General features: G+C 36.7%; 1 protein-coding gene across 1 annotated transcript; it reads right to left on the reverse strand.

Annotated features, from left to right (window-relative positions):
• Window positions 1–3,813: 3,813 nt before the first annotated feature.
• On the reverse strand, window positions 3,814–7,231 carry LOC110818716 (Protein kinase superfamily protein). The gene is made up of 7 exons (XM_022047679.2): window positions 6,104–7,231; window positions 5,800–5,904; window positions 5,528–5,650; window positions 5,265–5,435; window positions 5,000–5,129; window positions 4,671–4,880; window positions 3,814–4,197 (listed from the first exon to the last, which is right to left on the reverse strand). The coding sequence occupies exons 1-7, from the start codon at window positions 6,769–6,771 to the stop codon at window positions 4,039–4,041; spliced, it is 1,566 nt and encodes a 521-aa protein (XP_021903371.2). The 5' UTR covers window positions 6,772–7,231; the 3' UTR covers window positions 3,814–4,038.
• Window positions 7,232–13,355: the final 6,124 nt, after the last annotated feature.

Raw genomic sequence — 13,355 nt, forward strand, 5'->3', positions numbered from 1 at the left:
TTCATCCAATTATGGTCTTTCCATTCCCTAAAGTTAAAGTTCCAGCAAAAGATTGATCTATAGTACCTGCTGCCACAGTTAACACCCACGGAATCCCATGTGCAAGTTTCCAAGAGATGGCCCAAGATTTCCTGCCGAAGATGGAACCAGGACACCATTTTTAAAAGCAAGAAATACAGCTATTGCCACTATAAGGTTGATAGAACACGAACATTTTATCTGTTTCGTTAGGTGAAAATAATTTTCTGATTGTATTACCTTTACTTCCCAACAAGATTAAGACTAGGAATGACAATCGGACCCTTGGGGGGGGGGGAGGGGAGGAGAGGTGTGAGGGGAAAGGAAGTACTCTCTCCATGCTTGATCCAGCCGACCCAGCCAGCCTCCCTTGCCTGCAGTCCTGGACAAGAATTTATTCTTTATCCCCATCTCCACTGGAAAACTAGGAATCTGTTTTCCCATGGGATCTCTATTTGTCCTTTTTCTTAAGGATTAATCAAATTTAATTACAATCACATTTAGTTCTTTAATGTAAATACAACAAAATTATTCTAAAAATGGAAACAAATAATAAATCTGACATGTCCAATACAAATGGAAGGTAATTACATGTTCCATTTGTTTCATGCATCCATGTAATTGTTAAATGCACAAACATTGCACAACAAAAAATTGAAATCAATTCACCACATTGTTTAAATCTTCAGTAGGTCAAATTCTTAAATAGTAATTTGGTAGTTTTATTTAATAAATATTAAATCATATTAGTATTTTATTATATATAAAAAATAAATATTTAATTATTTATTAATTAACTAATCATTGATAGTGCAGTGTGGGATGATCACCATTTAATTTGGGGTGAACGAGACACTGGACCCAACACCTGCCAGGTTCTTGTTGGATTCGGATGAAATTGCCATCCCCATAAGCAGTAAAGAATTACTGCGATACTGTTTGGGATTTTTAGACATCTAAATCTAGGTGCATATACATTATCAACCAAACAGTGATTAAGGGATGAATGAAGTATAGAGAAGAGTAAAGGGCAATTGGCTTCACGAGCCTAACATTTGACAAACCAAGAAAGCATCCAACTAAAGTTAGGAAAGACGAGCAGAACAAAATAAAATCCAATATAACGTTGATGTCATTGTCTTTAGCTCACACTGGGAGAATTTTTAAAGAAGAAATAGAAAGAATTAAATCCTGTTCTTAATCACAATAGCAAAGCAAGTGTTTACAGTATCCAACAATTTTCTTAAATAAATTTCTTAGTAGCTACTCATATGAAATTCTCAAGTTTGGATTGATGGGGATTAATTGGTCTGCATTTGGATGGCAAGAATGCTTTTTTAAAGTAGAATACTCGAATTGTATTATATTAGAGAAGCATTCCCTGAATCGCCCTAGTTTAATTACGGAGGCTAGCTACGAGAGTCGGAACTAAGAATGTTAACTATGTCCATCATGCTTCTAGCTGCACCAGACATTAACTAGGTTTCCATAGATTAGGGCATTTCTCCTAATAAAAAAAATTGCAAACCTCAACGAAGTTTGATGATAAGACATCGCAGGCCACCGTATATCCAAAATCCTAAGTTCCCTCTTCATGAATAAGATCCTAAATTGACATATCAGGAAGAATACTGCGCAGAGCGAACCAGAAATGAAAGAAGATTAACAGACAAAAGAGCAGAAAGAGATCGAGGACAGTACCTTATAAAGCTGGCGGGTCAACAATGCGCTCCGCCGCCAGCCAGCAGGCAGCAATCAATCATAAGAAGAAGAGGTCGTGTCACTAAGATGTGGTCATTGCCCCTGGCTGGAGCCTCCACCGCCGGGCGGCAATGTTTTCTTTTCTTTCTGTATTTTCGCCAGTATTGGTAAGACGGAAGGAAGGGCTTCTTCGTCATTTTTAGCTTGTGTTTACATTGTGGCAGCTGGGTCAGATTCCATCGTTGATGAGAATGGTGGTGCGTAACAATCTCTTTCTTTTTTGCAGAATTTTACATCATTTTAAAAATAAATATATTTTATTAACTAAATAATAATACAATTTTTTCATGGAATAGGCAATTAAAAATTTTAGAAAAAAAATTATAAACTTTTACACTTATTATGAGGTAATAACACGGTGACAGTAGAATTAGTATAATTTCTTCCCAATTGTTTGCTTTCATTATTGTAATTTGTCACCCCATCAAAGATTCAAAAGGACTTTTTTAACAGGACACACAATCAACATTACAGGAGCTTCTTAGTAACCACAATCAATATTACAAAATAGGATCAAACAAATAAGAGTTAAAACTTTATTTATTATTCCCCATTCACGACTGCTAGAAAGCAAAAGTTAGTCGCTCCTGTCACTATAAAGTGGGTGCTTGGACAGATTATAAGTTGTTGCAAATTTTTAAAGTGAATTAAAATGTTTTTAATCAAAAGCTATTTAATATTTTCTTAAAAATTAACTGTACTTTTGAAATTTTGATCTTAAATTTTATATCTTCTGGTTTTAAATCTATCAAAAACATATTTTAGCTTCTGCATTTTACTTGGTTTGTTTGATAACGCAAAAATTGTAATTAAAAGCTGCAGCAAACCGGTTGAAAATATACTACAAAATATTAGGAAAATGCATTACTGCAAGTCAGAGAAAGCAGTGATTGCATTCCTTTTTGACTTGCTGAAGATAAAAGTTGGTGGGAATGTAATTTAAGAGAGTGATAAGGAGGGAGCAATGGGCAAATTTGGCTGCCTCTACTATGTTTGGATACCCAAGAAGATTCCCAAGGAATGGCAGGACCAACACTCATAAAAGTTGAGGGGCCAGCAAACAGAGAGCTTCAATAAAAATAACAAAAAAAAAAAAAAAAAAAAAAAAGCAGCCAGATTTGGAAATGGTGGACTCGTGATGTGTGTAAAACAGAGACTAGACAAGGAATCAAGAACATCAGAACAGGAAAATCATGAAAGATCACACCACAAATTTCCCAAACAAAAAGAAAAAACTCCAGACATCATTAAAAGATTTCCATACAAGGAATAGAACATAAGCCAAATGAAATTAATGGAGGGGTCCAACAATTACAAGCCCTCCCACTCATCCGTAGAGCTGTCCATGTGGTTCCTGTCACACCCAGAGAGTCCCCACAGCATATCCATACACACCAAATAGAAGCCTTTCAGGAAGAGAAAAATGCAATATAGCGTTAAGGCATGTACCACATATGTAGGACCCTGTCTCATCAAACTTACCCATCAAAATGAAAAAGAGATTTTGTTTTATCTCTTCTGTGATCAATTCTTGATCAAAAGAATTTGTGTTGAAACATTTAAAGCACAATCATGTTGCTTCTAAATGCATTCTGATGCAATTTGGATCAGGTCTTCCCGCGTGCTTTTTCCATTGACTATGTTTATGTAGCTCATCATTGGTAATGGAAAGAAATTTATGTATATGATGATATGTATATATGCATAGAAATTCACATATATTCTTATCAACCAGTCCTAGCAATTCCAAGTACAAACAATTAAAGCCAAGAGAGATTTCAAACATATGATACTGGTAGAACGGCTTCATAATCACACATGCAGCAATTATTATGGCTCAGTTTTGTGAAACATGAAAACAAGGAATTATGAACTTGAGCAGTTTGAGGCTGTTGAAACTTGATAGCATGTAGGCCATCGTATTCGAAGCACTACAGGAAGTGAACGAATTTGGACTGCGCATAATCATTTCGATCATTTAATGAATAAAATAACTTAACTCAGTTAAAAAAATTAATAGAACTTGAGATAGTATCATCTATAATACCTAGGTGAGCCTCTTAAAAAAAGCATTAATCAAGATATAAATTACATAGCCTATGGTAACAGGAAATGACATAATCTACAAATAATGCAGACTCAAAACCATATGAATTACATATACAGGCAGAAATTACTCATCCTAACCTTTGGATGGGAAAATAAGAAGGGACACAAACAAGAAATGTAAATCACCTTATACATGATTTTAGCCAGCTATTATTCCGCAGGTTCCTGCTTTGTCCACAGTGACCGACTGGTCTGTGCACAACTTTCATACCCACTACTGTCACCTGATTCACTTACATGCTTCTCCATCAACCTATTTCTCACCCCATCCTGCAGTGAACGAACGTGCTCTCGTCCAGTCCTACGCTCCTATATTAAGAAAGAATAATGAAATTTCATACAAGAACTACCGAATGTTAGAAACACTTGAAAGGATTCTGAAGGGATTTTGACATTATTTATTTATCTAATGAAAAGCATAACCATTATTTGCACTTACTGGAGTACCTAACTACTCCATGTCACTTAAGAATAGAACAAAGTAAATTGATAAATCTGCATAATACTTTCATCTCGTCAAAACCCACTTGTAGGTAAGCTTTGCCAGATTACATCCCTTAACACACTATCTTACAATAACATACAGGGTTTTATATGCAACTTAAATATCAACATAGGAGATTAAGTGCTGTTTAGCAAACACAAGAGTTCCTATCTTAACTTAACAGTGGTAACACCATGGATGCAGGGGGCTGCAAGTTCATAAGAGAAATGAAGATGAAAAAGGAGAGTGATAAAAAAGCTACTAAGACTAATAGTTTTAGGTATGAACGCAAGCTTACATCTCGGAAAGGGAAGTCATCAGCTTCAAGCATATGTATCACATGCCCCATCTTTGGCCTCTTCTGAGCATTTGGGTCCACACAACGCAAAGCTACCAATAAGGCACGCTTTAGTGCCCGGGAAGAAGGCTTCTCCTGCAATCTAGGATCCAAGACTCCTTCTGCATTTCGATTCGTAACCATTGTTTTCAGCCATTCTACCAGGTTCACCTGTAAAGAGGAGTAAATAATATTGCTCAACGGAAAAAAATAAGATCAACCCAATAAAGCTCTCTTTTAATGACCATACGGAACTTGCTTAAAGTTTATCTTCCTTCATAAATACGAACCTCTCCCTGCGGGCGGCTATAATCTACCGGATTTCTGCCAGAAATTATTTCCATAAGAAGAATACCAAAGCTATATACGTCACTCCTTTCATTTAACATTCCAGTACTTGCATATTCTGGAGCCACATACCTAGTAATAAATCAAAAAGTCATTAATCAAGATCTCTTCCAAAACCATGTATATCAAACAACAAGTATTTAGGATTCAGATAACTTTTTCTATATATACTAATCAAACGTTATTAGTAAGTTACTATCAACTAACCCAAATGTTCCCATCACACGGGTTGTCACATAACTTCTCTCTGAGCCCAAGAGCTTTGCAAGGCCAAAATCGGATACTTTTGCATTCCATTGCTTGTCAAGCAAAATGTTGCTTGATTTGATATCCCGATGAACCACCTTAGGCTCAAGCCCCTCATGCAGGTATGTCAACCTATATTCATTCAGTAAGCCATTAATTATGATAACGACAATGATAATTGAAGGCCTTGCATACTCAATTTTAACCCAAACATGGTACCGTACCCCTTGGCTGTTCCAAGAGCTATATTCATTCGAATCTCCCATGTAAGAGGGCTATACGGGCCAACATCTCCATGAAGCCATTGTTCTAAATTTCCATTATCAACATATTCATAAACAAGCATCCTAGAGCACCAGAATTAAGAGCACGGCATCAGTGAGATCATACAAAACAATGGTACTAACCAGCAAACTGTAAAATTTGAGTAACTAGCAGAGCACTTTAATATCAAAATCGAACTCTAAAGATGCAAAATGCCACAAGCCTGAGGTACCTATGAGCTCCTTCAGCACAATAACCCAGCAGCCTCACCAAGTTCTTGTGCCGAACACGGCCAATTGCTTCAACTTCAACCTTGAACTCCTTCTCAGCCTGACCCCTAAACCAAATTAAGCAAATCCCATAAAACTTCTTTTATGAATCTTTTTAATAGAATCCCCATGCAACACTAGAATCAGTCTAATCTGAGAATTCCCAATTTAATAAATTACAGCCTGAATCTCTGAAATCAATCTCCCTAAAAAAGAAGAAATATAGAAGAAACGAGTATAATCCATGCAAGAGAATCAGTAAACTACCTGTTGTTTAGCAAATTCTTGACAGCAACTTTTGACTTATCCTCCATAACTCCATGATAAACAATCCCATATCCACCTTCACCAATCACATTCTCATCAGCAAATCCATTAGTAGCCACCTCAAGCTCTCTCAGAGTATACCAGTGTCCCCAACCCAAATGTGAAACCTCCGGGACCGCCATGACTGGCCCCTGATCACTAGACCGGGTCTCTCCACTCTCATGTGACGACCCTCCAACTCGCTCCGGGTATGAAATACGATGATCCTTACCAATTTCAATATGAATTCTCTTGCGTGTACCAACAGGGCTCTCCTCGTCTTGGTTGTGAACCGAGATTGGCTCCGATTCGGGCAATGCTTCCGGGTTAGGACCTTGGTTGTGGGTCTTCGAGTCCAGAGTCGGGTGGGGATGGTGGCGAGATGGGTCGATACGGATCTCCTGGATTTCCCTGGAGACATTAGGGATAGTGGCGGAATTGTTCTTGGAGGAGGAGTTGCGGGGGATGCAGCTGTTGCTCTTGCGTCTTGAGGTGAACCAGAGAGAGATGAAGAAGAGAACAAGAACTATGGCGGCTCCTACGCAGATACCGAGAACAACCCATAAGCGCAACCCGAAAATCGAGGTACGTTTAGAGAGCTCATCGTTCAAGAAAGAATAACCAGACATTGCTGTTCTCTTCTTCTTCTTCTACTACTTTGTTCTACTCGTTGTTTCTGGTCTCCGGGTGGGAAAAATCCAAATTCACCAAACCATAACAGGAATCACCCCGATAAAAACCAGGGTATGTGAGAAAAATCAGAGCAGAGTCAGTGGGGGTTTGGAGAGAGAGAGAGAGAAGAGGAGGTAGCTGGCATGATGGGACTCGTAGAAAAGAGTCCTGAGAGTAAAATCCGCTAGTTAGCTTGTGAGTCTGGCGTTGATTAAAGCCGTAACTAAAAAAATGAAGGGAGAAAAAAGGTTTACAGTAATCTAATTCATAGAAGGCGTAGTGGAAGAAGCTCAAAGGTCTGAATGTAATGATTCAGTACTGGGTAGTTGGATCTTTTGGGGGTGGCTAGATTCGGGCTGACAAATTTTTGGCCTTTGTCTCTTCAATGAAAATATGAAAAAAAATTTCTGAAAAGATTGGATATGAGCGACTGCTAGCAGTAATATATATAATTTGTTTATGTTTATGTAATATATAATGATTATTTATATCCGTGGTTTCGATTCAGTCAAAAAATAATTTGGGCCGGAAAATGTGTTTGAAATTTTTATTTAATGAGTGAAAATCTTCTTAAAATTTTACAAAAGAATAGAGGATTACAGACAAAAAAATACAATTTTTAATTAAAGAACTAAGAAGATACCCCACGTAATATTGTTTTTTTTAACTTTATTTATGTTGCCACTGATTCCATAATAAAATAATGGAGAAGAGAGAGAGAGAGAGGTAATTTTTAAAATAAATACTTTTTTTAAATGGCTTTAAAATAAAAATTAAATTAAATAAACTTTTGAAAATTTTCTCAATAAATTATTTGAAATGTTTATTTTTTTTATTTAAACAGTTAAAATAAGAGTAAAAATATAAAATAATTATTTCATTTACATCCTCTTTTCGTACATTATATTATACAATTTAATTCATGACATTTTAACAGTAACATTAAAATTATTATTTTCTGTATTTAGAGATATTTCATTAAATTAATATTTTAATTCCCCTAAGCTTCCTCAAATTATTTAACCACTTCACATTTTAGTCATCAAATTTTATCTTAAATACAATATGAAGTATGTCTTTGTCATTTTTGTACGGATATTTGTACAGTATTTCTATAATTATTTTAAATATAATATGAGTTATTTTTTAAAAAATAATTAACTTTTTTTTTATATATAAATTTAATTTTTAGATAGATTTTAATGTTATTAATTATTATTTTATTTAGTTAAATCATATATTACCAAGTAAATAAATAAATTATGATAAAGTAAATAGACCTATCTATGAAATATTATATCTGCTTATTTGGGTAATAGTTATAGTTTATAAAATTAGTTCTATTAAAAAAAAAATTTCAAATTTACTTTTATCATAATTGAGAAAGGTAAAACTTATTTTGGCTACAGTTTTATTTACCATTGTTAATGATTTAACAAAAAGTAATTTTTTTTATCTCATAATTGATAAAAATAAAACTTACTGATTGTTTGGAATTTTTTTCTTGGCATATTCTTTTAATCTAATTCTATGTCTCAAATAAATTTTTGTATTTGGTGACATGGGAAGATAATCTTTAATTTGTCAAAAATTTACAATTAGAGATTATATAAGGAAGAAACTAATATTTTTTATGAAATTTATTTATAAATTTATTTCCAATTTATATATGAAACATTGAATTTCTTATAGCAGAGATATTATATTTTTTTTATGGATAAAAGAAATTGAAGAAAAAGAGAAAATAATAATTCATCATTTGTTATTCCTTATAATTTTATTGTAATATCCGTGTCTGATCCGAAATAAATTTTTTATTCTTTAATTATTAATTTAAAATAATTAATTAATTTATTTTATTTTTATTTAAGTAGAATTTTGAAAAAAAATAAATTAGAGAGAGATTGAAAATAATTTTTTTTAAAAAAATGTAAAAATTTAGATTTTTGGGGTATTTTTGAAAGAAAAATTAGAAGTAGATGGTCAAAATGCAAATAGAGAAAGTTTGGTCATGCTGGCGATCCGCGTGTCCGCGATCAGACGGCCCATGATCGATCCCGCACGCGTGGACAACCTGGATTCGTTTCTCCCTTAAGCGTGATTGGACGGTCGAGGTTAATCGCGATGAACGACCCATATTCGTTTCCTTCTTAGGAGCGATTAGACGAACAAGATTGATCGTGATGGACGGTCCACATCAACGTGAGATGGTTATAAATACTTCACATCACATAGGAACCTAAACTCTAGCCACCAGCCTTTGCCGAATAAAAAGAACCAGACGCTAGAGAAGAAGGTCGACCGCCGACTGCCGCCACACCGGAGCCACTGTCGACCCCTAAAAAAGGTAAAAATTCCCCCTACCTATTCGGAATTCGATTTCGAGTACATCTGTGGCCAAATTGGAGTAAGATGGACGATGGGTGAGCCGAAAAATCACGGGCAAAGCCCCACAGAGCCGCCGCTGCTAAAACTCCAAAATCTCTTCGATGAGCCCCTTCCCGATTCTTGTTTTATGTGATTTTTTTATCATTGTGTTCACTGTACTTTTTTGTACAGGGTAGCCAAAGAAAGAACCTCAGCCACGAAGGAGGACTAGTGAAGTCGCTGCACCTGGAGGTCCCTCCCGCAGGTAGGTTCGATTTTTTTGTGATATCCCGTCCAACCAAGGTCCCTAACGTATTTTTCTATAGGGATATGGTCAAAATCGATCAAAATTGGCCAGACCGAGGCAAACTGCTGCAGTGGGCGGTGAAGTCGGCATCGGAGCACAGCGGTGCCACCGTGCCAGAACCCCAAAATTGGCCGGAATGAGTTTTGGACACTGATTTTGGATTTTTTGAGGTATTGTTAGGTATGTGATGCGTGTTTTGAATTCCACAGAAAAAATTCAGGGAACTTGGTACCTGTTAGGAGGCGTAATAGATAGTTCGACATCTCGAAATACCGATCGGGGTCAGGATCTCTCACCCTATTCTCCATTACGGTAAATTGAGGCTTAACTATGTATAATTTTATATTTTTGTAAAAAATTAAAAAACTTTAAAAATAATTATAGGTTACTAGTGGAGCCAAAACTGGTTAGTTCACAATTATCTTGATTTTCTGTTTATTTTTCTGTATTGTCTTACTTGCTTGATTTTCGTATAGTACATGTTCTTAATTTATAATTTAATAGTCTTATCAACTTATCTGGTTATTTTGGTTATATACCATCAACATGAATATAGTTTAATTGATTTGTATATGTGATATAAGATATTGGTATGAGTTTATTAGTTGTTTATTGATAAAAATCTGTATGTAAAAGACTTGCTAGTTATATAAGAAAAGGGCGAATGGGCCCGGTACATAGGAAACCCTACCGTGAATGTTACTTCAGTCGAACAGGGCTAGAAAGTCCCTTATTGAAAAAATTTGGGAGATATGGTTCACTCTCATACCAGACGAGATATCGAGATAATGAAATATTTGGCATCCATTACCAGATGGAATATGGGGACGACCGGTCAATTGAAAAATTGGATATTAAGTTCACGGGTAGGGGGAACACCCCTTTGGACCCATAGGGGTACTAGTAAGCAAGTAAGAAAGGAAAACTATTGTTTCTCGTTTTCTTATATGTGAAAGTAAAAAGTGATATGGATATAGGTTTTCATATATTATTTTTGAAAAACTCGCTATGGTAAGTATTAAATAAATGTCTTCAAGTTTAAATATATTTAGATAAAATAATGACTCTATTAGTTGTTTTTCTGATTTTTTTTACCAATATTCAGTTTTCCGTATCTATAATTAGTGTGACATTCTTACTGGGTTAGTGTAAGTCACCATTTTATTAACTATTTCAGATCAAGACAATCAAGATTCAAATTCCGATCAGCAAGAGGGTTGTGAGTAGTTTACCATTCGGACCCCCTTCAAGTGCTAGTGAAGGTTGTCATAGGATACTTAGTTATTCACTTTTTGTTTTATTTCTTTAATTTTTATTTATCTTTTAGATGAGACATTCCCGTAACTCTATTGGGCATTTAAAATTATTGTATAAAGAATGTAAACCCTAAATCTATTGATTGTTTTCGCATTTAATTTATGAATTTATTTCTCTTTAAGTTCCGTGCCTCTATAGTTGGCATCAAAGCCACATTCTTCGGAACTATTCCTTGCACGAAGACTTAAAAATACCAAATACAAACTATCACTCAATCTTTCCTAATAAAATATAGGTACAAGAAAATGAGTAGAGGAAGACCCCCACTAAATCGAGCAGCCTAGGATGGCTTTCTTTAAGAAGATGTTGACCGAATTTTTGAGATATTGGAGAGACTCATCTCTGCCCAACAGGTTCGGGAGGAAAGGAGGGAGCTGCTTGACCTTGCCCCGCTGCTACAATTTGAGCCACCCTTAAAACAGGAAGATGCTAAGCTACCCCGGTACAACCCTGCTCATCCACCATTGTAACACCCAAATTATTATTTTTTATTTTTGTATTTGAATTTTAGTTTAATTTTTTATATATTTAATTTATAAGATTTTAATTCAATTTAATTTAATTTAATGAAAATAAAAATAATAATAATGATAAAATACGGTAAAATTATTTTTTGGATTTAATTGAAATTGATTTTGGAAAAAAGATGTGAAAATTTGGATTCTGGGGGTGTTTTTGAAAAGAAAATCGGAAACCGGAGGTCAAAATGCAATTTGAAAAAGCTGTGCCACGTCAGCAGCCCAGTCAGCAGCCCCGGCCAACCAGGACACGTCGCATGGCAAGGAAACGCTGACACGGGACGGGCCACATGGGCGATTCGCGTGCGCGCGACCGGACGGTCCATATCTGTTCCCACGCGCACGGATGGCCCAGATCAAATGTGCACATGGACGGCCCAGATCTCACGCGTACGAACGGTCCAGATTCAATCAGGCACGGACGGCCTAGATCGCATCGCGATGGACGGTCCAGATTTAATCCCAAATAAATCGCGATCGGACAGTTCATATTTAATCTTGATGGACGATTGAGATTAAAAGGCGAATGGTATAAATAACCCCACCCACACCTGACCACAAAACCCTAGCCGCCAGTGCCTCGCCGGAGAAGAAGAACCAGACGCCGGAGGAGTCGGCCGCCGCCACCCGCCGCCGCACCGGAGAATTTTTCGGCCACCAATCGAGGTAAATTTTCTCTCCCTGGCTCGTTTTTCGATGCTGAATCCGCCTATGGCCAAGGCGGAGCCAAACCACCGGCCAATCGGCCAAAATACCTCGCCGAAGTTCGGCGGCGCTGCCGCGACTTCCCTCTGTTTTTGCCTCCGATGAGGCCCTTTCCGGTCTCCGTTCAATGCAATTTTTATACCACTGTGATCACCGTTCTTTTCTCTACAAGTTGACCGGAGCAAAACATCAAAACGCGACTCACACCAGAGAAGCCACCGCACCCGAGAGCACCGCCGTCGGTAAGTCTCGGTTTTTGTGATTTTTTGGCCCACCGAGGGCCCTAGGGTTATTTTATCGCAGGGACCGATGCAAGTTTGACCGAAAACGGCCAACTCGAGGCGGATCGCCGTCGCTGGAGCACAGCGGAGCCGCCGTGCCAGAATTCTGATATTGGCCGAAATGGGCCCTAGGTCTGATTTGGAAATTTTTGGGACATGTGCAGGTACCGGTAGTACATTTTAGTTTTTCTGAGAAAAATTCAAGAAAATTAGGGACAGTCCGTAGGCGCATTGTAGAGGCGATTTCAAACCCCGAAACAAATAAAGACCCCTCATCCTATTTCATATCACGGTATTAAAGCTTAATAAATAATTCAACGATATTTTGAGACTTTATAGATGTATAATTGATTGAGGTTGCCAATGTATAATTGATTGAGGTTGACTTTATAGTACCCCCTTCCCAGAATTATTAACCTTTTTGATCAGTTATAGGGTGCTCAAGTCTTCTCTAAAATATACAGAACTCAAGAAATGGTTGACTACTGCACCTGTATTGACTTTACTGAGTAAGATAGGTGGATATACAGTGTACAGTGATGCCTCCTACTTGAGATTGGGTTATGTTTTAATGCAATATGATAAGGTCATACCCTATAGGTCCAGGCAGTTGAAGAGTTATGAGAAAAATTACACTATCCACGACATGAAACTTGTTGCCATTATCCACGCCTTGAATACCTGGCGCCACTACCTGTATGGGGAGACTTTTAAGATTTTTACTGACTATAAGATCTTAAAGAACATATTCACTCAAAAGGATCTGAACATGCATCAAAGGCATTGGATAGAGCTCCTCAAGAATTATGATTGTAATATCTTGTATCACCTGGGTAAGGACAATGTAGTAGCTGACGCGCTCAGCAAAAAAAGTACAGGTATGTTAGCGTACATGATAGTTTCTGAATGTAAGGTAATAGGGGCCGCACAACAGATAAAACTTTAGGAATTAAAGAGAGTTGCATGCTTGACCCACTTGGCTGTCTAACTTGAATTGATCCAGAGAATAAGAGAAACCCAATTAACTAATTCCACTATAGCCACCC

Source organism: Carica papaya, chromosome 1, assembly GCF_054855325.1.
Source record: "Carica papaya isolate Zhongbai chromosome 1, ASM5485532v1, whole genome shotgun sequence".
NCBI classification, from domain to species: domain Eukaryota; kingdom Viridiplantae; phylum Streptophyta; class Magnoliopsida; order Brassicales; family Caricaceae; genus Carica; species Carica papaya.

Bases quoted from the DNA above. Each gene is read 5' to 3' on its own strand.
- LOC110818716 (XM_022047679.2), bottom strand. From the start codon at position 6,771: ATGTCTGGTTATTCTTTCTTGAACGATGAGCTCTCTAAACGTACCTCG. The intron at 5,905-6,103 runs GTAGTTTACTGA...AATTTGGTTTAG, and splicing joins AAGAATTTGCTAAACAACAG to GGGTCAGGCTGAGAAGGAGT. The intron at 5,130-5,264 runs GTTAGTTGATAG...ATTTATTACTAG, and splicing joins CGTGTGATGGGAACATTTGG to GTATGTGGCTCCAGAATATG.